At 44.7% G+C, this 26,065-nt stretch overlaps 1 protein-coding gene across 1 annotated transcript in view; it reads right to left on the bottom strand.

Moving 5' to 3' along the window:
* LOC147446346 (uncharacterized) overlaps window positions 1-26,065 on the bottom strand; it is a 104,177-nt gene that overhangs the window by 69,856 nt on the left and 8,256 nt on the right. The window contains exons 2-3 of the mRNA XM_086525603.1: window positions 18,490-18,644; window positions 18,196-18,355 (exon numbers count right to left, since the gene is read on the bottom strand). Of these exons, the coding sequence (XP_086381729.1) occupies window positions 18,196-18,355; window positions 18,490-18,644 (315 nt within the window). The remainder of the gene's footprint in view (window positions 1-18,195; window positions 18,356-18,489; window positions 18,645-26,065) is intronic.

The following is a 26,065-nucleotide window of genomic DNA, read 5'->3' as shown; positions in this document are numbered from 1 at the left end:
CCACCGCATCTGCTTTTGCGAAAGCTGCTTCTGTGACAAGAAGTAGCGCAAACTCTGATGGTCTGTAAAGACAGTAAAATCCGCACAGAGTACGTAATGCCGCCACTAAGTAAGAGCATGAATAACCGCCAAAAGCTCTTTCTCATAAATATGTGTTGTCATCTCCGCCCTTGAGAACAATCGGCTCTCGTAAGCAATGACATGGCCTTCTTGCATTAAGACCGTACCCAGACTACGACCACAAGCATCACAATATACTTCAAATGACTTCTGCAAGACCGGCAAAGTCAAAACTGGTCTTGTAGTCAATTTCTCTTTCAATGTCTGAAAGGCAGGCACCTCTATGGATCCCCACGAGAAAGGGACTCCTTTCTGTGTCAAGATATGCAAAGGGGAAGCAACCTCTGCAAACTTTCGAATGAACCGCATGTAGTACGAACACAATCCCAAGAAGCTTCTAACTTCATGGACATTCTTCAAATCGGGCCAATCATGTATAGTCTCTAACTTGGCCGGATCCATTTGCACTCCTACTGCTGAGACAATGTGTCCCGAAAAGTGTATCTCTGGTAGGAAAAATTCACTTTTCTTTGCATTTTTCTCATTCTTGGAGAAAACAATGATATCATCAAAGAAAGTGCCAACAAATAGCCATTACTCTCGAAATATCCTGTCCATCATCCGGATGGGAGGAGGGAAAAGCCACACAAGTGGATGGTAGTGTCATTTGAGCCCACCCTGGACCATGATGTAGAAAGGACCAGGGCGCAGGAGCATTGGTTAAGCCAAAAGGCATCACCAAAAACTCAAATAGCCCAAAAGTCGTCCAAAAAGCTATCTTGTAGACGCCTCTCGGCGCGATTCTGATCTGATGATATCCACTCTTCAGATCAATCCTGCTGAAGCACGAGGATCCTTGTAATCTGTCGAGTATATCATTGATCCTAGGAATCGGAAATCTGTTCTTGATGGTGATTTTGTTGAGAGCTCAATAATCGATGCACATTCTCCAAGATCCGTCTTTCTTCAAAACCAACAACACTGGAGAGCAACACGGTGAAGTACTAGGCTGGACAAGACCCTTTTCTAAGAGGTCTTTCACTTGGTTCATAATCTCTTCATTTTGTGCCCGGCTCGCATGGTAAGGTGGCCGGTTCGGTGGTGTGCTTCGAAGTATCAGATCAATGGTATGATCTTCAAGACGAGCAGGTGATAACTCGCCTGGTAGGCCCTTTGAGAAGCGTGAGTGGAGAAAATCTTGGCATTCTTTATCAAGTTTAGACATATTTGTCCTATCCTTATCGCTCAATTCTTTCATAAAGATCGAGTAAACAAACAGACTCAATTTCATTGATTTAGAAATGCCCGAAGCCGATACAATAGGGACAGACTCGCCCTTCAGTTTAATATCAAGTACAATGGTGTTGCCCTTCTCTGTAGTCAATGTCGCTTTCCTTGCCCGATAATCGACCACGGTGTTGTTCTTGTGGTACCAGGGAATCCCTAAGAGAACATCACAACCCTCCAAAGGCATTATGAAAAAGTCCTTATGCCCCAAATACCCCTCACAATGCAACAGAAGTTTGCTAATGACAAGTGTAATGGCTACATCCCTGCCGGGTGCCACTAGAACTGCCTCCGCAAGTGGTCCCATCCGATTGGGAGTGATCTCGAGCCGCGCCGCCAATTCCGGTGAAATGAAGTTGGCCTTGGCTCCTCCATCAAAGAAGATCAAGGCCTCTTGATCTTTCACTTTGCCCCAAGCTCGACAAAGTTCTGTACTCTCGTCCATGGTGTTGGGATCGGTACCCACACATTCTAGAACCAGTCCTGTTTTCATCTTGCCTTTTCTGGCACGTTCCTCAGCTGCTCTCGAACTCTCAGGCCTGACGTCGTCCTTGTCATTCTGTTCTTTCTGTGCCTTTTTAGGGCCCTTCGCGGAGATATGTCCATGTTCCTTGCATCCAAAGCACTTCCCCTCCTTGATGAAGCGAGCTCGCTCCCGAGGAGTAAGCTTGGGTCGTGCATCCTTTTTCTCTGGGTTGCTCTTTTTCTTTCTACTTTCATTCCCAGAAGTCTGTTCGGCTCGTTGTGTCATGGCCTCATTTGTGGGGTAGGTCAGACTGCCAGAGTGAATGGCAAAGCCCCGCTTCGCATGACTCATCAACTCCTGAATAGAAGCTGACTTCTATTCCAGACAGTGATCTTGGATCTCTGTAGGTAGACGCAAGGTGAACCGCTCAATCTGTTCTCCGAACGAGATCTTCTTGAATGAAGAGACTGGTAGAAAAGAGCTCCAGAATCTCTCACAGTACGCATTCATATATCTCTCTTGGTCATTTGAAGATGGTTCCAAGCAGCTCGTATATCGCGTTCATATTCTTGAGTCAACCAAGAAGAAATAAAAAGCTTCTTAAATTTTAGCCATTTAACTGGCGAAGTCTTGTTTAAAAGAAGCGTTGACCACCAAGTTCGAGCATTCCCCTTAAAGTAAGAGGCAGCTCTCCGAATCTTAAGAGTGCTCTAAGTAGCGTCCTCCTACGAAAGCGATGTCAAACTGCTATATAAAAGACAAAGCCTTCGAAGCGTCTGTGTAGCCTGAAAAATTATCAAATTTGATCGACTGTCCACCTTCCTTAAACTCTCCGACTTTCTTGCTTTTGTCTTCCAGAAAGTCATAATGGTTGGCTTAAAAAAAATTCTTCTTGTTCGGTAAACTTTTCCGCCATCAGAGTCTAAATTGTCTGTAGACGAGTCCTCTGTAGAACTGTCAGTCACTGGGCGAGATTTAGACTTCTTTGCCTTTTTCTTGCCCTTTCCGAAGCGTTGTTTCTTGCTTCGCTTTTTGCCTTTTCTGTCTTCTTCGCTTGAATCTGAAGAGCTAGAAGAACTGTCAGAAGAAGAAGAAGAAGAAGAAGAACTGGGTACTCCTTCAAATCAAACACGGTTCTTCTGTTTCTTTGCTTTATCAAATGTCGACTGACGACCCAAATACCCCGGGAAGTCAGTGCCTTTCTTCTCTTTTTGCCGTGCTTTTTGGCTTTCTTTTGCACGTCAAAAAGCTGAGCAATCCAAGCATCAACCACCTCTTCTAGTTCCTTCTCTAAATATTGCTTGTGATCAGAAGGTTTCTTGAGAGCGGGTTTCGGGGGTGGTGTTGTGGTTTTCTGCCACTGCGCATGCACTTCCTGAAAAGAAGTCTCGCTCATATATTTTGCCAATTTCGGGTCCTTCGCAAAACTGAGCATCATCTTTGTTGCATCGCCGATCAATTGACGACGCTTCATCTCTCTTTGCTCCTCCTGAGTAGGCCGAGGCGGGCCATACTCTCTGTCGGAATCTTCGTTGTGATCCCTGCCTACATCTCCAGATGCAGAGGGAGTCAACTGATACTTGCGTGAAGCCATAAGTGCCATGGGAAAAAAATTTGGGGATCAGATTTCCCGCAGAAGAGAAATCGGCCGTGCTTTGATACCACTGAAACAAACTTGGACACTCCGAGTCAAGAATCAATCACAACAGCACCAAATAACCACTTCAAAAGAATTCACAGATCACAATAGATTTGCACTGGCCCGGCGGAGTTTCGTGCCTAGAGATATTGGCCCCAAGATTGGCACCCCTTTCGGTATTTCTTTATGTATTAATCAATGTTCAAAGTACAAGAGTGCGGTTAGGGTTTCACTCTCAGACTCTGCGTCCAGATGATCTACAGAGAGAGCCCAAACCGCTTATTTATTGTTTACAAGGGATGCCAAAAGCAGAGCCCCAAAGGTTGCAGATCAAAAGCAAAGTATTCTCTCTCTATCTCACACAAGCTCTCTTGAGCTTTCAATAAAGCAATCCAATTCTCTCTTTCTTTTCAACTCAATTTGCGTGGAAAAATAAAAGCAAAAGCTGCAAAAATCTGCCGCAAATTCAGCCAATTATGCCACAAAATCCGGATGCTTTTCTATACGGTGCCACGTCAGGATGCCAGCACGTTTGACGGAAATCAGCCCTGCTGCTAGGGTTAGGGTTAGGGTTAGGGTTAGGGTTAGGGTTTTTGGCAGATTTTAGGGTTTGCAGGTTTTAGGGTTAGGGTTTGCAGAATTAGGGTTTTCAGCGGCTCGGCTCCCGAGCAGACACGTCATCACTTTGTGACAGATAGTCTCCCAAAGATTAGTCTACAACCTTCCTTGAACCACGAGGAGAAAACCTTGCATGGTCAAGACTCGTAGTGGTATGGAGACCTCCACCAATCAAAAAGGCGAGCAAGTTCCACCTACAGATCCTCCCACAAGCCCTCCCCCTACCCCTCCATCCTTGCCACCCAATCCCATGGATTCTATGATGCCAGTGATGATGGAGATGATGATGCAGCAAGAAGAAGCACGTCCTGTCGAGCGTGCTGAAGCGGCGGAGCGAGAGGAACGTCAATTTGCGGCCGAAGCCTAGGCTTGTAGACGGGAGCGCGAGGCAGATGCCAAGGCACGTAGACAAGAATGGGCCACTATGCGTGATCTCATCACCACTTTGGCAATGCGATCCAATACCCCTTCTTTGGAGCTTGATTATGAAAAGCTTGCCAAGACCATCGCAGAGGCGACCAATGCGACATGGACGACCCATGCACCAATTCCCGAGAAGATCATGTTTCATTAAGTATGACAGTAAGATGGATGCTATTGTCATTTATTCTTGGTTGCATCAATTTACATCCTATTTTGCGGTTGGTAAAACGTTGATAATAACAAAGTTCTCTTGGCTTCTATGCATCTTACGGGTGATACCATCACTTGGAGGAGGAGGAAGACCACAAGGCTGCCCATTCGAAGTCTCTCCTAGTTCCCCCTCTCGAGATAAGTTGGGAGGAGTTGGAGGAGGATATAAAGACTCGCTTCTTACCTCCAGTACTTGAAGCGATTGAAAGAGGATTTTTGGGCTTTGTCTCAACAAGGTAAACCTGTGATGTTGTATGCTAACCGTGTGTCCAGTTAGGTGGACAATTGCCGAGATCCGATGAGGAGAAGTTAGAGGCCTCTCTCTTTCGATTGGACCACTTGATCAAGTTTGATGTGGAAGCTGCTGATCCGAAGACATTGCAAGAAGCTATATGCTTGGCTCAACTCCAAGAGATGAAGCACAACAAGGGTAAGCTCAAGAAGGCCTCAAGTAATGGTAGCTCTTCCTCTCATGACTTGCCTAAGGACACGAATTATAATGGGAATGGTAACCATAAAAATGAAAAGAACTCTTCCAATTCTTCTTCTCAATCTAATTCTCCATCTCAATCTCAAGCAAAGAGCGATAAAGTTAAGGATAAGGGTAAAGGAATTACTGATAAACCTCACCTCACACCTGATGAAAAGATTTCTCAAGGAGTTTTAGGTGGGCAAGTTAGTAGAGAAGAACAAGCATTGTATGCAAAGGAACGTAGGTGCTTCCATTGTTCAGTCGTAGGTCACATGAAAAAGGAATGTCCTTAGAAAGAACTTAAACAGGAAAACTCTACTGCATCAACTTCTGACTCTACTCCTCGTGTGAATGCTATGAGTGTGGTAAAGCAAGAAGCTAAGGAGGGGACTTTCGAAGAGGATGAACTCATAAAATGTTACAGACATGTGAATGGTTAAAGGGGGGTTGTGTTATTTGATTCTGGAAGCTCTCATGATGTCATAAGTGAATCTCTTATGAAACATGCACGTCTTTAGGCTTCCCCCATCCCCACCCTCCCGGTGCAGGGGTTTTCTAAAGGCATGGACGCTTCGATCTCTGAAGAAGTTAATGATGTCAAATTCGTCATTCAACAAACTCTTTTATATGTCGTTTTGTATTCTCTAAACTTGCACGATGTGATATCATTTTGGGCATTAAGTGGTTTTGCATGTTTAAGCTGGTTATCGCTTGGGAGAAGTTTACGCTTCTTATCAACGATAATGTGTGGCAGCCAGTCCTCATTCAAAGCAAGAGCGGCATTCCCTCTCTCCCTCTCATTTCTCATTTCTAGGCTAAAAGCGAGCTATGTCACGGAGCCCAAGCGACGGTCATTTATGTCAACCCCACATCACGGAACTTGGGTACCCCTGACAGGTATGGTGAGTTGTTTGAAAAGTATGAGCATTTGTTTCTCCATGATGTTCTCCCCCCTACACTTCCTCCCAAGCGACCTGAGGATCATGTCATCGACCTAGTGGACGGAGCACAACCAGTAAGTAAGTTTCCATATCGTATGAACAAGGCTAATAAAGAGAAGCTAGAGCGCCAACTAGGTGACTTGTTGGATAGGGGTTTTATGCGTCCCAATGTAAGTCCTTTTGCTGCTCCAATTTTTTTAGTTCGTAAGAAAGATGGCTCAGCGCGGTTATGTGTGGCCTACAGGGCCCTCAACAAGATGACGGTCAAGAACAAATTTCCTATGCCTCGCATCGAGTACATTTTGGAGCGTCTCAATGGGGCAATAGTGTTTTCAAAAAACGATTTGAAGAGTCAGGTAAGCATCGCAAAGTGACATCTACAAGATCGCCTTTAGAACCGAATGCGGGCACTACGAGTTCATTGTTACGCCGTTTGGTCTAGCGGTGGGTGCAAGAGATACGTTTAATCGTATGATGATGCGGATCTTCATTGACTTGGTTCGTAAGTGCGTGTTTATTTTTCTGGATGACATTCTCATTTTCTCCTCTTCTTGGGAGCAACATGCTATTGATGTAAAGAAAGTTTGGCTCGATTGGATGCTAACCGTCTTTACACTCCAGTAAAGAAGTTGGAATTTTTTCTGACTACTGTGTGCTATTTGGGCTACATCATCTCTCCCGAGGGCATTCGACTTGATCCCGCAAAGGCAAGTGCGGTAAGAGAGTTGTCTATGCTTTAGACAGCATATGATGTTCACTCATTTTTGGGTTTGTGTCAAGCATACAGTAGCACTTTGCACATATTGCCGAACCACCATTGTCTCATTTGTTAAAGGGTGTCAAGACACTCCGTCACCACAGCCCAACGTAGTTCCGTGCCCAGAGGTTGGCCCCAAAAACCTAGCGTCCCTTTCGGTATTTCTTTATTATATTAAATCTTGAGCAAAGTACAACTCCCGTAGGGGTCCTCTGCTCTTAGACTTTGCATGCAGATGCTCTCAAGAGTGAGGCCCATGGGCTCTTTTTATTCTTACAAGGGATGCCAAAAGCAGAGTCCCAAAAGCAGTTAAACTCAAAAGCAAACTGTCCCAAAAGCAACTAGTCCTCCAAAACTGCCAAAAAGAATCAGTGCAAATTGCGGAAATCCGTACAGCCTTGCCATGTCAGCAGCCAATACAATCCACCACGTCAGCCCGCCAGCGTAAATTCCGAAAAACACGTACAACTATCCACGTCAGCTTGTTCATACATCCACGTCATCATTTTTTGTCCGCCACACCATCATCTGTATTGTCTGCAGGTGATCATGCCACATCATCAATTTGTGACAATTCCTCGTCTCGTGTGTCGTGCATCTCTTTCAGTTCAGTTGTTATTGATGTGCTAAAAGTCTGTTCAGTCTGTTCTTTCCGTTGGCACGTGGTGCCCGTCGCCTTGTAACACCTAAACCCTTAAGAAGAAGCAACAGAAGCAACAAAAGATGTTTTACCAACTTATAAAGTCTTGTCGAGTGGCCTACTTTTAAAAGAGGAGTTCCCACCACCCAATGGGGCCCAAGGGACCTAAAGGGATTAAAATAAAGCACGACAAGACGCACACACACTCAATATCTTGCGCAAAAGATGATGACGGGCAGTTAGTACGGACTACAGATTTCCGCAATTCATGTTGGCAGCTTTTGGACACTCGCTTTTGGACCAAATGCTTTTGAAGTTTGATGCTTTTCATGTAACTGCTTTTCATAGGCCAAGGGCCTTTAAATATGTGCAAAGGGCTCATACTCTCGCACGCTTCCAAGTAAAGGTGCAAAGCGCAAGTACCGGCATTGTACTGAGTTGAAGCAATATAAAGAAATACCAAAAGGGGCGCCAAGGTTTGGGGCCAGTGTTCTCTAGGGATGGAGCTCCGCCACTCCCGGTCCCTATGTCGTGCATCTCTTTCATTTCAGTGTTATTTGAATTTTGAATTAAAGTTGTTCGGTATGTTTTTTTATGTTGGCATGTGGTGCCTGTCCTCGTGACAGTGGTATCCAAGCTTCGGGCATGTGCTTTTTTGAAAGCATACCGGTCCTACCAAAGAGGAGACTGAGCAAGATGGCGCTTCCAAGTTTTACAGGGATTTTATTAAAGTATCTCTGCTTCCCGACCCCGGACTTATTAGGCACTCCCACCCTTACTACATCGCGCATCGGGCGCGCCCCCGTCTTCATCGCTCTGTCTTATAGGACATAAGCCATGGGGAATTAATCAAGAGAATCAAAGATCTCTTGAGCCACTGTTTTTTTTTTGGCAAGCTTTCAAGAAAATTTTTGCCCGAAGTTACATGCTTTCATACATTTTTCTTTGGAGTGCAACTTCTGGCAGAGTGGGGTATCTTGAAATGCTTGCCACACAAACCTTAGCAGATTATTACTTGAAATTTCTCGACATATCTCAGCAGGTGTCTCTTCTCAAACGGATAACCTTGGAGACTCACTATGATTGCTATATCTTGAAGCTATCATCACCGCCACAGGAACGATGTCTGTCAAGGCTTGTTTCGACTATTCAAGAGCTTATGGACCATGTTGCAGTTGGCCACAACCTTATGAAAGAAATCTAACCCTAATTTTGGTGCAAGTTTCAAGACGGAATCCTTGTCGACTTTCGAGCTCGACTAATGTCAAGAATGCTTTTTGATTTAGTAGTTTTTTGAATTTTGTTTAAGAACTTGTTTGGTGATCCTGTTTGGAATTTGTTTGAGATGGATGGAATTTGTTTGAAATGGAAGGTATTTTGAACCTGTCTTGGTGCCGATTTGAATTGTTTGACTATAATTTCAAAACTGGTTTCAATAATTAGTGATTTACTCCCCGGAGGAGTACTAAAGAAAATTGATGTTTTAGAATGCTTGCACATACTCATGGCCCGGACCATTGTGGTTATTTGCGGGGGGAGTATTGAATATCTAAAATGTGTTGCTTTTACTCATGACTTGGACCCTTGTGGTTATTTACGGGGGGAGTATTGTTATTTTAACTCATGGCCCAGACCTCCATGGTTATTTATGGAGGGAGTATCAGGAAGTATGAGCAATAGTTACTCTCAGCACCTCCAAATGATGCAGGCTGCGGTCTAGGGGACGTTAGGTTCAAAAAGGCCTCTATATCTCATAGCCCGGACCTTTTTAGGTTATTTGCGGGAGGAAAGATGAGGAAGTTTTTGAACAACTCATGGCCCTAACCAAGATGGTTATTTGCGCCGGGGGGGGTTCATCAGCAGCTTTATGTTTCTATGTCTTGTAACATGCATATGTGAGCATTTGTGTTGCATTGTGATGTGCCAACCACTAAATACTCCTTAGGATGAGATTTTCCTAGGTGAAACCGGTCTGTAGGACGGTAGACTTTGGCTTTCACCCGAAACTTCACTTTAGACTTTAACTTTAGGACACAAAGGAACGTCACGAATAAACATGTGACTCGAATTACACTTCAAAACAAACCACGGCCTAGTAGCTAGGGTGCTACCAAGCAGACAGCTACACCCTGTAGGCCCCAAAGATTGGCGCCCCTTTCTGTAGTTCTTTATTCTTATTAAACTTGAGAAAAACTTGTAAACTTCTACAAGCTGACCCACTTTTATCAGGTTGAGATTCCCCTACTCTAACCCGACTTCAGCAGCATAACCACAGTAGAAGTCTCCATGGACAAAATCCCAAGTACACGGTGGCTTTCCACCCACTTTGGAGCACTTTACAAAACCTGGCAAGAAATTACAGCACGCTGAATCCTCTGTTTTGCGCTCCAATTCGCGTGCCAATCACTTATGTGGATAGCCCTCGAGCTCTCGCACCTATAGGGTCACTTGCCCCTTGAATTAGACAAGATTCCTCGCAGGAAATCTCTCTAAATTGTCTTGTACAAGCACCCAATGCTTTCCCGAGGCTCCCCTCGCAAATAAACAATCCAAACGCTTCCACCTAACCCTCACCAAGCTGTCCAAACCTGTCCATGGCTGTAATTGCAGGTTTTTGACCCAATTTCACCAACATAATGGCGAAAACATCCCTGTAGGTGAAAAGTACACGTAAAGGACACTTTCCCTTGCAGTATGGAAGCTTTCCAGTGAGCTGCAGGTCAATTTCAGCATGCTGTAATTTCCTGTTTTGACACTGTCAGGTGCCCAAAGCCCTATTTAAGCATCGCACGGCTTTCCCGAGGCCTCCCTGATGATGTCCTACAGTTTAGGTGCGAAACCCTAAACCTGCAGAAAAACAGAGCAAGCTATAATTTTCTGTTTTGGATCGTTTTGGGCGGAGCAAACACGTCTACGTGTGTGTCAAACTCTCCCGCACGCAATGGGACAGTTCCCCTGCAAATCGAGCGAGTTTTCGGGCGAGAAAAATCTCCGTTTTCGCATTCCTTCGCGATGGAACTGTGCGTACCTGAAGGGGATTAGCAATTAGCCAATCCGGTTCCTGTACACAAGGCCTTGCCTTGGCAAACGCGCATAAAACCCCCATAACTGTACATGGTCATCTGACAAGCCCAACTAGAGGGGCATTACCATATGTGCAAAGGAGAGCGAGAGATGCGCAAGAGCAAATCATCGCGCTACATAGAGCAAGGGAGAAGGCAAGCTTTCCATTAAAGCTGTGATCCCCTGCACCCACTACTCATACACACACTGTAGCACTCTTATGAGCTGCAATCAGTCCCCCTCTCTTGAAATGGGCGCCCCCTCTTGCTGATGCTTTTGGCAAATGCATATGGAGCCGCCATGTGTCCTTTATGCCTCTTTTGAGTTAATTTTCTAGTACCCACCAACTTATAAGTGTCGCGAGGGGCCTAAATGACTTTGAACTGAGCCTAGAAACGCTTTTACTGCTCGGATTCCAATACCGACTGGCCCGACCATCTCGTGGCGACCTACCCTTGCCGATTGCAGGTGAAACTCTCGGTCGTCGACCGTTTCACACTGGCCACACAATGTCCGTCCATTTGGAACTTCAAAAAGAGGGTCCCAAAAATTAAATAAAAATCATCGGAAAGAAACCAACAACTAAGGTTAGCACTTGCCATGTCCTCGTGACACCAAGATATCAAGATCTCCAAGATCTCCAATCTGGAATGAGACTCCTTATTGGATGAGATTTTTCTCGGAAGCCAACGACCGAGGATATCAAGAGCTCTAATCTGGAATGACAAAACTGATTGTTCCTCGGATTGTTCCTTGGAATGTCTCTCAGAATGACCCTCAGAAATTTTTGAGCTAAGTTGAGCTATTTTACAGGTATGTTGTAATTGCAGATGATTATTTTCTTTCAAGAAGGGGGGATGTCACAAACTGCTAACGTGTGAAGCCACTGAAGAACGCAGCCAACCTATAGATCCCCGACCGAGGGACCTAAACCCTAAGAAGCAGCAACATCAGAAGAAGAAGCAACAGCAAATGGAGTTTTCACCTTGCCAACTGGCCTATTTTTAAAGAGGAGTTCCCACAAACTTATGGGACCGCGCTAGCATGATGACGTGGCAGTTGTACAGACGCCGCGTTTTGCGCTGACAGTGCCACGTGGAAGACTGTACGGATTTTCGTGTTTTGCTCCGATGATGTGGTAGCTTTACGTATTTCCACAATTTGTGCTCGCAACTTTTGGACACCCGCTTTTCGACCAGATGCTTTCAGAGTTTGATGTTTTTCAGGTTACTGCTTTTCACAGGCCAAGGGCCTTTAAATATGTGCATTGATGAAATCCTTGAATCCTATTAACACAGTTTTGCGCATCACCGACATGGAGGGGAGCACATTAGACCTACTCTACGAGTACATGGATAAAATTGGGGAAGCTCTCAACAAGAATGCCTACTTGTCATTGGAAAAGTAAGTTCTATATTCTTTGCAAGTTGTTGCTCATATTATGAATGGCTGAATTCTATTTGCCCCTTTGTTTATGTCATTTGTGCCATGCCAGTCAATGCTAACACGATTAATGAATTGTGGGAGGTGTGGGAATCACGATGGAATGGGTTTCATAAACCAATCCATTTTGTTGCACATTTGTCACACCCTTTAAAGCGTAGCAAAGAGCAATTTGTGGAAGAAGAGCTAGACAAGGGATTTCAAAAGTATGTGCAGAAGTACACTCGTGGTGATGTAACAATGCAGAGGAGGATAGAGGATGATTTGCTTTCGTATTGAACGCAACCACTTTGGTCGAGCCACTGCAAAGCTCAAAGAGACACAGCTCATGGTGGGAGAAGTATGCGAATTGGGCACCTACTTTGGTAAATACACTTTCCTAGTCTCCTAGAATTCATTGTAGGTTTTTCCATTGAAGTCTCTACAGAACCAAGTGTTAAAACTTAATACTTGGTTTTGTGTACCTACTTTGGTATTACACTTTCCTAATCTCCTAGAATTCATTGGAGGTTTTTCCATTGCAGTCTCTACAAAACCAAGTGTTAAAAGTTAACTTTCCCTCTTTATTGTCATGTGTTGTTTGCAGAAACACCTTGCACTTCAAGTCCTCTCACAAGATTATGTTGCCGGTGTATGTGACAGAAATTGGAGTGCGTGGGCTCTCTTCCATACAAACTTATTGTCATGTGTTGTTTGCAGAAACGCCTTGCACTTCAAGTCCTCTCACAAGGTTATGTTGCTGGTGTATGTGAAAGGAATTGGAGTACTTGGGCTCTCTTCCATACAAACAAGAGAAATAAGCTCACGACCTTGCAACTTGAGTGATTGGTGTTTTGTCATTGCAACCTACAGTTACTAGAGATTGCAACTTACAGTTGCTAGAGAGGCTTTCTGATTCCCCTAAGCCCACACCAATCGATGTCCATAAAATTGACATTGAGAAGGTGTGTGACATTCAAGATAACCCACAGTAGGAGCGTGATTTATATGCATTGCTCTATGAGGAGGCTATGACTCCAATTCATGATACGAGGAGACAACAATGACGGAGAGGAGTAGCTAGAGTCAATGGCCGAAGTGCACTTTTAGCTTCAATAAGTGCGCAAGAGTCCTCTTAAAGGAGGAGAGCGAAGACAATGAGGCTAAAGATGAGGCTGAGGATGACGGAGATGACGATGAGCATGACTCAAATTCTTGAGACACGACAATGATACTTACATCAGATGGGTAATGTTGGGTTTAGGCCTTTGCCCAATGGACTGATTACTAATATGATTATGGACCCTATCTTTTTGTTTATGCGGTGATTTATGTTTGCAGTTGCCGGTGAGCTTTGATTTGAATCATATTTTGCTATGTTTTCCGACATTGATGGTTGGATTTGGATTATGGACAGTATGACTCTTACAGCTTATGCAGAGTCATACATTTTGACTTGCGACATGTATAATGTATCTTGTAAGTTGTACCTTGGTTTGACACTATGTAGTATGAAGATCCAGTTCTGGTTTGAAAACAGTCTACTATCTATGAAGCATTAACTTTGAAACTTTTCAATCATGCCTTGTTGTGTTTCAATTATAAATACACCTATAGTCCCTCCTAGGCTACTTGTTTTATGAAATACATTGTTTATAAATAAGGCCGTTTCTTGACACCTCATATGAAACTCCAAAACACCAATTATTCTGTTTCTGCCATTTCCGTTTCAGGTGGTGTTAGGTGCAACGGAATGATTGTTTGCGCTTTGCTCAAGATGAGTGCTCCGAGATGTGCTCAAGGTTCCTTTTAGTTCTTATGTAAGGGAGAGCCTTCTGTTCTCAATGAGAGAATGCTATGATCACAAACAAAGTGAATGGACACTGTGCGTGCAAGTGTATGAGACTGAGAGATAGAGAGAGAAGAGGGATACGACACCAGAGACGTTGTAAAACCCTCCTCCGAAGACCCCACTCGTCGACGAGAGTGGTCTACTTATGATTGCACAAACTGGTACAATGACAATGCAATGGATTGATGCAACCTGGGACTATGTCGATGACGACGACAAGGATGACGACGACGACGACTTTAGGGATGAAATCTGCGGTCTTCTACTGCTGTCCAAAAACGCTAGGGGCTGAAATCTGGGACTGTTTTCGGTGGCTGAAAATGGCTGCGTTTTTGTGGGCTGAAAATGACGATATCTGCAAGTCTTTATGGCTAAATCTGATGCTAATCATGCATGCTGAAAACGCTGCCTATCTGCGACCAAATGGACTGAAAATAGAAAATGCTGATCTGGTACTGTAGCATTAGTGAAAAACGTTGGGTTCTGGGGATTGCTGGCGATCATGGGAAGGCTGAAAACGCTAGGGCTGTGGAGGTGCTGAGGATATGCAAAAACGCCAGGGCTGAGAGGGAAAACCAAAACGCTAGGGCTAGGTGTTGGTGGAGAAGCTACAAATGCTAGGTTTGGGGGGGGGGGGGGGGGGGGGGGCTGCGGGTTCTGCTGAGAAGATGCCTGTTGAGCGGGGAGCTCCTGCTGCCTCTTCTGCCATTTAGTGCTAACTTGGGTTTGCTTATATACAAACTTAGCAAAATTGCCCTACCTACTTTTGTTGGAAAGTCACTTAAAAATAATAAGTGAAAAATGTCAAAAATAGGGAAAATAGGCTCAATGCACTGGAAAAATCCCCTAACTGATTTTAATGGATTCTGATGGGAATATTGATGATCATGCTGTGTGCAACCAGAGGATATGCATCTACACTAAGTGACTGGACATGCACGGTCTACGAATAGACTCACAAAAGTGCCACATCACTTCTAAATCTAGACTGACTGGATTGACTGAACCCTGATCATGCTGTAGCTTGTCCACGGACACATAAGGTTGGATGTGTCACGTGACATCCCCTCCTTTTCAAAGTGAGGTAATGGTACCGAACTGTATGGCGTCGAGGGAGATCGCCACTAGCATCCGGAATCCTGGAAGGGACTCTTCGCCGGCCCAGTCAGATGTGTGGGTCGTGCGGTACTTGAACTTCATAAAGGTCTGCAACGCTTGCTTCTTTGGGCCACGCCGAAAGCGACACAAAGTCTTCTATGGCTCGTTCGATGCTTCAACTTCGTCGAGAGTCATGCTTCTTTCTTCTTCAAGAATCTCCATGGCTGAAAATTCATGAAACCATCTCAAACACAAAACCATGAACAAACCCATTCCATGTAAAGTGAGTGGAAAAAATATTGTCTTCCTTAAAGACTGTGCATGCAATGTAGATGAACCAATAGACGAAGTGCTTACCCGTTCACCACATACACGCAAACAATGAGATCGAATCTTTCTCTTATGATCTAGAGCAATCAACGGTGGCAATTCACAACGGAAATGCCCATGCTTGGTGCTCCTACTTTCATATGCTCTTGCTACAACTATGTAGTGCCAAGGAAGAGACACGGAATGTGACTTCCTTGAATGCATACTTTTCAGTTTTTCAAGAACAATCCGCATACATTCGTGCTCATTCATGAGTGGAACGTGCTCAACATACAATATGTCATGCCTAGGAAAAGGGATCACATAAAGACATTGACGAAAATACAGGAAACGATCACGAATGAAACACTCGTACAATGCGTGCGTACTAATCATGCGAACACATAATACTTCTTGTGAGGGTTCTTGAGACCGAGGCTCGAGAGCCAAGATCCGTGCTTCCTGAAGGGGTTCTTCCTAAGTGGGTACTTTCTGAGGGGGTTCTTTTGACCTAGGCTCGAGAGCCAAGATCGATCCTTCGTGATTGATCGAATCTGCAACGAGCTTAGCTTCGCTAGAAAAACCATCAACTAACTCATCCTTCTTGTGAACAATCACATCTTCTTCATGCAAAACATCATGCTTGTGAGAAATCACATCTTGATTATGCAAATCATCATGCTTGTCATTGTCAACCAAATCATTATGCAAATCATTGGCATCCAAATCATCATGCTTATCATTGTCAATCAAATCATCATCATGCAAATCATTGTCATTCAAATCCTGTGTGTCATGCTTTGGAGAAGAAGAGACTGAGAGAGTCTCCTTTCCCCAAATCTCTTGCATCTGTGCCTGAACTTGAGAAAAGAGTCGCCAAAACTCTTTGTTTTGTCGATCGCTCTGTTCTTGTATTGCTTTGTTCTTGCGGTCATATTCTGCTTGTCTTTCGTTGTTCTCGCGATCAAATTTTGCTTGTCTTTCTTTGGCTTCCAAGAGTGCTTGCTCGCTCTCACGCGCTATGGCTGCCATTCTTTCGTCATATTTGCGGTTGATGGCTGCTATTCTTTCTTCGCTTTCTAACTTCCTGTCCATCATCCGCTTGTCGAAAGCCTCCATAGGAGTGAGTGCAATCCTTGTCGTAGATGGGGAAGGGTCGGAAAAACCTCCTGGTGGGGAAAATTCTTCTTCGCCTCTCTCATGCTCATCACCTCCAAGCGAAGTATCTATTCCGCTTCGAGTGATGACCATTCTGAAGTCGTGGGTTCTTGTGGTCTTGGGTTCTTAAGTTCATGAGGAACTTGGGTTCTTGGGGTTCTTGAGTTCTTAAGTTCACGAGGAACTTGGGTTCTTGCGGGTCTTGAGTTCTTGAGGTTCTTGAGGTTTTCTTTCACTTGCAAACCGTGTTTGAGAAGGATCTTCTCTTCACCCGAGTTCTACTCCTTTCCGCGGGCGCACCCCTTGGCGACCTTGCGCTCACACCAAGGTTGCTTTTTCCCACCTCACGTCGATTGGCCGGCCGCTAAGTGCCCGGTCTGCTCTCAATGAGTGAAAAGAGACACAAGGGGAGGCTAGACAAGCCCTTCTTTCTTGGGATTCCTATCACTCTTCAAAAAACACGATTAGGAATCAACACGCCCAAGCGAACTTGGGTTCGTGCGATCGCAACAAGCAAAAAAAATTCTTGTGGTTCTTTCCTTGAGTAATACAGAACACTGCCAAAGCTCTGATACCAATGTTAGGTGCAGCGGAATGATTGTTGGTGCTTTGCTCAAGATGAGTGCTGCGAACTGTGCTCAAGGTTCCTTTTAGTTCTCATGGAAGGGAGAGCCTTCCGTTCTTAATGAGAGAATGCTATGATCACAAACAAAGTGAATGGACACTGTGCGTGCAGCTGTATGAGACTGAGAGATAGAGAGAGAAGAGAGATACGACACCAGAGACGTTGTAAAACCCTCCTCCGAAGGCCCCACTCTCGTCGGCGAGAGTGGTCTACTTATGATTGCACAAACTGGTACAATGACGATGCAATGGACTGATGCAACCTGGGACTATGTCGGTGACGACGACGGGGATGACGACGACGACTTTAGGGATGAAATCTGCGGTCTTTCTATTGCTGTCCAAAAACGCTAGGGGCCGAAATCTGGGACTGTTTTCGGTGGCTGAAAATGACTGTTTTGGCTGTGTTTTTGTGGGCTGAAAATGATGATATCTGCAAGTCTTTATGGCTGAATTTGATGCTAATCATGCATGCTGAAAACGCTGCCTATCTGCGACCAAATGGACTGAAAATAGAAAACCCTGATCTGGTACTGTAGCGTTAGTGAAAAACGTTGGGTTCTAGGGACTGCTGGCAATCATGGGAAGGCTGAAAACGCCAGGGCTGGGGAGGTGCTGAGGATATGCAAAAACGCCAGGGCTGAGAGGGAAAACCAAAACGCTAGGGCTAGGTGTTGGTGGCGAAGCTACAAACGCTAGGTTGGGGGGGTACTGCGGGTTATGCTGAGAAGATGCCTGTTGAGCGGGGAGCTCCTGCTGCCTCTTCTGCCATTTAGTGCTAACTTGGGTTTGCTTATATACAAACCTAGCAAAATTGCCCTACCTACTTTTGTTGTTCGCTCCCTCTTCTCTCCTCTCTCACAACGTTTCCCACTATGCACTCCAACCTGAAAGCAGTTCACCACATAATGCTAAAATCGGCCTATTGCAAAAACAACTTCTTCTCTTAACTTGGCCCTTCATTGGTTAGCTGGTTAGAAACGTGAAAAGAAGAAAGAGTAACCATAAACCATGGCCTTCAACAATACATATGAACGAGGCCCTCACCCCCAGGTCCGTCTCTCACATATAAAACAACAATTGATTTTCTTATTTGATATGAGGTTCTTTTCAGATCAGAAAATATTTTATATAAAAAAGAAGACAAAGAATTTACCGCTTTGGATGCAAGAATCTGAGCAGATTTGACATAAAATCCACTCATATCCAAAATAAGTTCGTACACCTTCTTGCCACCCCATTCATGCGTTTGAGCCCACACCCTCTCTCTCTCAGCATGATTTTTGTTTCTTACCTGCCATTTTGTAGTTATGTACCTACCAATCAGCACCATAGACAACAATTGATATACACCTCAACATAACATGACGTTTTCATCAAACATGCAAGGTAACTTCTTGCATGGCCTACCTTTGACAATGTACTCTCCAATAAAAAACTTCATCCTTACCTGGTGTAGATTGGTAAAAGACGCCGCCAAAACCGAAGCGTTCTGTATGCGTCTGGCCAACACCAACTTAAAATATGCTGAGAAAGAGTCGTCCACAGCACAGGACCAGACAGCCAATATAAAGGTTCCAAAATAATGCTTGCTGCTTTAGAAATCTTCAAAAACAAGAAAAATCTCTCTCTCTCTCTCTCTCTCTCTCTCTCTCTCTCTCTCTCTCTCTCTCTCTCTCTCTCTCTCTCTCTCTCTCTCTCTCTGTGTGTGTGTGTGTGTGTGTGTGTGTGTGTGTGTGTGTGTGTGTGTGTTGGGAATGGGATCGCGCAGCATAACCACAAAACGTTTCAAGGCCGAAAGGTTTCACCCTGAAAAGCGGCGTTTTACCATGAAACGTTTCAGTCCAAAATTAGAGCACGGAGAAACGTGAGACATTTCAAGGCCCGAAATGTTTCACCTGTCCCGACCTGTCAAAACGCGTTTCATGGTGACGTTGGATCGAGCTACCTAGGGTAGGAGAAAGAGAAACATCGTGCACACAAGTGAGTGTGTTGGCTAGATTATCACTCAAGCGAATTAGGTTTCAAGATCAATTAACTTGGACTCATAAACACAATCCTGAGTATTTGCTAAGCCATCACAAGCTCACATAAACAAGGGAGATGTAATGCAAAATGGAATTGGTTTGCTTATTCATGAAATGAGCTTTAAGTAGCTCTACACCCTTGCACCACTGCATGTGGGATATTCCTCTTTCTCTCATCGAGTCATGCTCTAGTACTCTAGGACAAAGCTCACACTTTACTCTCTCTCTCTCTCTCTCTCTCTCTCTCTCTCTCTCTCTCTCTCGGGGGGCAAACACAAGGCTGTATTACTGAGTATATGATTCCCAAGAGTGCCAATGTGGCCTACTCTTTGGAATATACAAGCCATGAGAGTACAAGTATGGACATCTCTCTCTCTCTCTCTCTCTCTCTCTCTCTCTCTCTCTCTCTCTCTCTCTCTCTCAAGAAAAGGGCTATATTGTGTACGAAAGGGACCTCTAAGGATAGTCAATGGTTGTAATGTGCAGTGGAAGTGATTGATAGTGAATGCTCAGGATGAGTGCTCAGTGCGTACTCAAGGTTCCTTTTACTGAATGAGAGAGTTCCTTTTACTTCATCAAAGATGTGCAAAGACTAGAGAGAGAAGAGAGTGATACTCTGAGTGAAGGTTTGCTGAATAAAAGAGACACAAAGGAGACTAACATTAGATGGGGTCCCAAACCCCCCTCCAAGAATTCCCCTCTCTATTGCTAGACAGGTATTTGCTTCAGATTGCACAAATGCTGATAAAATGGTCCTAGATGCTGAGATGCCAATGGGATCTTGCTGTAGATGCTTGGATTTGCAAGGCTAAGGGCTAGATACTGAAAACACTCGGGCTGATCTACGTTGGAACTGCGATCTAACGATGAGGCTAGGGCTGAAATCAGAAAACGCTGGGCTGATTCTACTGCTAATGGCTGAAAAACATTGAAGATCCTTGTGTTGCGGGTACTTGTACTGTGGGTACTGGATGTCTAGAGAGGTGACTCCTAGGGCCTCCTATATAGGTGCAAAAGTCTGGGTCGAGCAATGTCAAATTGAACCCCACGACTTTATGAGATGATGCTACATTGTCACTTATTAATAAGTTGATGAACTACTAATAACAAGTGCTTCGTATGCAGTTATTACCTAGGCTTGGTACTAATGGTGCTATATGGGAACACTCCCCAGTGCCTACACCTAGCAGACATTGGTTATGCTCATGTGCAATCAGAGGATATGCAGTGTTGGAATTAGGGTTGCAGAGAAACGCGCACAGCTTGGAGAAGACGAAGGAAGCTCAAGGCACACAATAGAGAGAGTGTTACTTAGTATGCAATGGAAAGATAGATAGGCCTAGAGTGATGGGCGTATATACAATGCACGGGGGGAAAAAACCTCCTAAAGAGGAAAAAAATGCTCCGGCGGTCCTAGTGTGTTCACACACATCACTACCACATGTATATGGTAACAAATCCCCACTGGAGTGATGCGGTGAACGAGAGCTGGCACGTGAGTAAAGGGAAGTGCCATGCCCTGAGGACATGATCAGCCCACAAAGGGGAGCAAGCCCAAAGCTTTGCGAAAAGCTTCGAGCTTCTCACGAGACAATGCCTTTGTGAAAAGGTCTGCAAGGTTGTCCTGTGTTGGCACATAAGCCAAGCTCACCTCTCCTGCTAAGAGCCTCTCCTTGACATAGTGGTAATGCACCTCAATGTGCTTTGTGCGAGCATGAAAAACTGGGTTCCTCGCAACTGCCAATGCGCTCTGACTGTCAGTGTAGATAGTGTTGGTAGTGTCCTGTCCAACACCCAAATCAGCCATAAGGCGTCTGAGCCATACACACTCAACCGTAGCTGTGAAGACTGCCCTGTGCTCAGCCTCACAACTCGAAGTGGCCACAATAGGTTGCTTCTTGCTCAACCATGATATACATGAACTGCCAAGCATGAAACAAAAACCACTTGTGGACACTCGCGTGTCAAAACAACCAGCCCAATCTGAGTCCGAAAAAGCATGTAAGTCTAGCGGCAATGATCCCCCCTTGGGATAAAACAAGCCAAGACGTAAAGTGCCACTAAGGTAGCAGAAAATCCTCTTGACAGCCTGCCAGGGCTATGCATAAATCTGCTGACCTGTGAGACTGCAAACTGAATATCCGGCCTCGTGCTGCATACATAAATGAGGCAACCAACAACAGTTTGGTAAAGTGTGACATCAGCAGGATCGCCAGCATCATGTAGACTCAATTTCAAACCTGTTTCCATGTGAGTGGCAATAGGTTTGCAATCCTCAAGTCCAAACTCACATAGCAATGTCTCTATGTAACTTTTCTGACACAAGGCAATACCACCATCACACTGCTTAAACTGTATACCCAAGTAATGATGCAACAGCCCCAAATCTTTCATCTTGAAAGTAGCATTCAAATCAGCCTTAAATTGAGCAATATGTCTCTCATTTGGTCCAGCGATCAGCAAATCATCCACAAAAAGAACCACAATGAGAAGTACACCCTCACGCTTTACATACAATGTGCTTTCTGTTGGACTGTTACGAAAGCCACATTTAACCAAATGAGTGTCAGCTTTCCCATACCAAGCACGAGGAGATTGCTTCAAACCCTACAAAGCCTTCTTACGTCTGCACACTTTGTCCTCTTGTCCTTTTATGACAAAACCACGAGGTTGCGTTACATAAACTTCCTCAAATATGTCACCATTCAAGAAAGAAGTAACAATGTCTGATTGATATACATCCCAACCAAAAAGAGCTGCCAATGCACATAGAAAACGCACAGTAGTCATACAAGTGGGAGCAAAGGTCTCTTCATAATCTATGCCTTTTTGCTGTACATAACACTTTGCAACAAGTCGAGCCTTATGGCCATCGATCTCACCATCCGGCTTGCGTTTCAACTTGTAAACCCACTTCGTACCAATGGCCTTTTTGCCAGGAGGCAAATCACAAAAAGTCCATGTGTCATTTTCTATAAGTGCATCATATTCTGATTGCATGGCAGCCATCCAATTTTCTGAATTCTATGCTTCATCAAAAGACAGAGGCTCCTCAACATCATGTAAGCTAGACACGGCCAAAGCATAACAATCTGATGCATCAGATGCATGGCGAGAGCCTGAACGAGTACGACTAGACAAAGGTGCATCCAATTTACTGTCACGTAAAGTGTGCACCAGCCATTTTGGCATACCTCTAGCCTGCTCATTTTCAGCCCTTTCCTCATCAACTATATCATGTACATCTGCATCAGTAATAGGCTGATCTGTAACATTTTTAGAAACCCCCATAGGCTGTACATTTGCCTCATTGGAACTTACATTCGTATTTCCACCACTGAAAAGAGGCAACAATGTGTCATAAATGTCCTGTGAGCTTACATTACTGTCTCTAGTACATGACAGCAAGGGCTAAACAGAATCTTCCACAAACACTACGTCCAGTGAAACTTGAATACGCTTTGTTTGCGGATGATATAACCTGTAACCTTTGCTTTCAGCACTATAACCAACAAAAATACATTTGACAGCCTTATCATCCAATTTTCTGCGCTGTGTTTGTGGCACCAAAGCATATGCCAAACAGCCAAAAACATGCATGTGCTCAGTAGAAGGCTTTCTATCATGCCATGCTTCATAAGGAGTAATAGACTGCAAAGCTTTCGTAGGACACCTATTAAGTATATAAGTGGCAAACATAATGGCCTCAAGCCAAAGAGAATGCGGCAAAGCTTGACTTTTGACCATACATCGTGCCATTTCCGTCAGAGACTTGTTTTTCCTCTCAACAACACCATTTTGCTAAGGTGTCCATTTTGCTAAGGTGTATAAGGCACTGTACATTGGTGTTTTATCCCCATCTAGCCAGAAATGCATTAAATTCATGAGACATATACTCCCCCCCTCGATCGGAACGGAGGGTGCCCATAGTACATTTCGAGACATTTTCAGCCATAGCCATAAATTGTTTGAAGCACATAAAAACTTCGAACTTCGCTTTAAGCGGAAATACCCATGTATGCCTGGAGTAATCATCAATGAAAGTCACGAAGTAAAGGTAATTGCCCAAGGACGGAGTTTGCATGGGCCCACAAACATCACTATGCACAAGTTGCAACCTGCATGTGACTCGAACTGAACCATCCTTTGGAAACTTAGAACGTTGCATCTTACCCAAAATACAGACTTCACAAACATGTTTGACAGGTGCTTCAAGAGGCGGCAAAGAAGCAACCATGTCAGATTTCTGCAAACGCAGCAAACTGGCAAAATTCAGATAACCAAAACGTGCATGCCAAAGTTTTGCATCTGAAATAGCCCTTGAATCTGCAACAGCATTTGCAAAATTTTGTCCACACTTGTCATACAAAGTGAGCTTATATAGCCCACCGCACAAAAGGCCAGATGCAACAATTTCATCACCAAAACTGAGATCATGAACTGTACATTTGTCATCCACAAATTTGACTACAAGTCCAAGTCTAGCAAGTGCCGATACAGACAAGAGATTCTTCTTGATCCCAGGTACATAAAGAGCATCAACAAGTGTGAAGGAACTGCCATTTGCAGCAATAAGCACAATCTTTCCAACTCCCTGAACCGGATAAGAGGCATTGTTGGCACAAGTGACTGAATTTCCATGAGGGAGAGACTCGAGAGAGGTGAACAATTTACGATGTGAGGTAATGTGCTTGGTAGCACCACTATCGAAATACCACACATGTGAATCTGCAGCAACTGACAAGCATGCATCATGGACAGCATGATTGTAAGTGCACTCTGCGCTAAAAGCCCTTTCTACATCAACATCAGCAACACAATCTCCTTTCACATAAGACTGAACAATGGCTGCATTTGTAGTGGAACCAGCATTTGTAGTGGAACCACCCTCTTTCTTCTTAGCCTCTTTGGCATTCAACTTAGGACACGACTTGATCAAGTGATCATTAGCTTTACAATAATGGCAACGCATCTTCTTTTTGCCCTTCTCACCAGAATTTCCAGACGAATTGCTGCCAGCAGAAGTATTAGGAACAAAAGTTTTGCCACTCGCAGCAGAACCATAAGAAGTGGCTGCATTATTGTTACCACCCTTTCTTTGAGAAGCAATAAAAGCCTGTTCAACTGCACGCTATCTAGTCCTGTTTTTCCTGGAAAGTGACTCTTGCAACAGCAATGTGCATAATGCATCAAACTTGACAACTTCTGGATTTCCTTGGGTCATAAGTCTCCAAGTACTAGCAAAAGTTTGGTAAGAATCTAGTAAGGCATCGAGAACAGTCTGCACAAGGGAACTGTCTGTAATGACTTCTCCTGCAGAAATAAGTTGCTCATTGATATCCTTGACACTAGCAAGGAAAGTGTCCATATCATCTTCCTCATGCATAATCTTCGACTCCAGCTCTTTACACAGCAAAGCAATTTTAGCCTCATTGCGGCTTGCATAAAGACCTGCTAAAATATCCCAAGCCTGCTTTTCAGATTTTGCTGAACGGATGTGAGAAACAATGGTGCGCTTCACAGACAATGCAATCAATGCATGAGCCTGCGCGTCCTTTACATCCCAACAAGCTTGTTCTGTCGTAGGCAAAACAACTCTAATAGCTGCAATCCTTGCAACAAGATCTGCAACATCCTCAACATCGCCTACATCCTCAGAACCAGGATGTACATCAATGCCCTGCACAATATTCCAGACGCCCTTTGACACAAGAACGTGTTGCATCATATAAGCCCACATAGGGTAATTGTCCCCATCCAACATGTCCTCAGCAACAAACATCTTGAACACATCTGTGTTGTTGTTGTCAGCCATGGTAAATGTTGCACCTGATGTGAAAACTGCCCGAAAATAGGAGAAACGGAGCGAGAACAACACGTGCTATATAGCACAAACCGTAGAAGACTATAAGGCACCTATTACGCAGAAAACGGCACTAACAAAAATTCTGCACAAAATGACGAAATTGCCTGTGCAGACCTGCCTGTAGTGGAAACGGAGGCTGAAATGAGCCCGAATCAAAAATCTGAGCAGACTGAGCTCTTCAAGTTCTCCCAAAATATTTGTCGACCTACGAACGCTCGCCAAAGCTCACTGAAATCGGAGAAAGTGAGCAGGCGTGTACTGGAGCTGCTGGCGACTAAGCCCGGGAGGACGCAACCTGCTCTGATACCAATTGTTGGAATTAGGGTTGCAGAGAAACGCACACAGCTTGGAGAAGACGAAGGAAGCTCAAGGCACACAATAGAGAGTGTGTTACTTAGTATGCAATGGAAAGATAGATAGCCCTAGAGTGATGGACGTATATACAATGCACGGGGGAAAAAACCTCCTAGAGATGGAAAAAATGCCCCGGCGGTCCTGGTGTGTTCACACACATCACTACCACATGTATATGGTAACATGCAACTACTCTAAAGTGCTTAGGCATGCACGTTCTCTGTACGGGCTCACAAGGGTGTCAGAACACTTCATAGGCTTACCTAAACCTTAGAAATAGAAGTTACAGCTTGTCCACATGCACATAGGGTTAGATGTGCACATGACCGCACAAATCCCAATCTGCTCCCCAAAGTGTGGCAAATAGAACGCTGCTCCAAACCTCCTCAAGTGCTCAATTGGCACAAAGCCGCTCCAAAACTAGGCTGCTACACTCCTCCGCTCCAAACTGTCGCCAAGCTAGGCCATTGGCCTAGCGTTTTGAAATGCTGGCATACTGTGTGCTCTTGCCTTGGCGCAGCATTTCAAAACGTTGGGCCAGGAGAGAGAGAAGGTGGCGCCACACAGGGCAGCCTCTGCAGAGGGCGTCTCAAAGCGCGCAAGGGGGGAAGGCGATGTCGGACGCAGCGTTCTAAAACGTTGTCCACAGGGGGGGAGTTTGACGCCGTCAGGAGCTTGCCCAGCATCGTTCTGAAGCGCGAACGCTAGGGCTGCGAGGGACAGTGTGGAGGAGATCGGCGCCAGCTTTGGACAGCGTTTTAAAACGCCACTAGGGGAGA

The sequence above is a fragment of the Adiantum capillus-veneris genome, chromosome 12 (genome assembly GCF_014529385.1).
Source record: "Adiantum capillus-veneris isolate H3 chromosome 12, ASM1452938v2, whole genome shotgun sequence".
Taxonomy (NCBI): domain Eukaryota; kingdom Viridiplantae; phylum Streptophyta; class Polypodiopsida; order Polypodiales; family Pteridaceae; genus Adiantum; species Adiantum capillus-veneris.
Note: the sequence above shows the minus strand (reverse complement) of the source record. Positions and strands in the feature narration are given on the sequence as shown.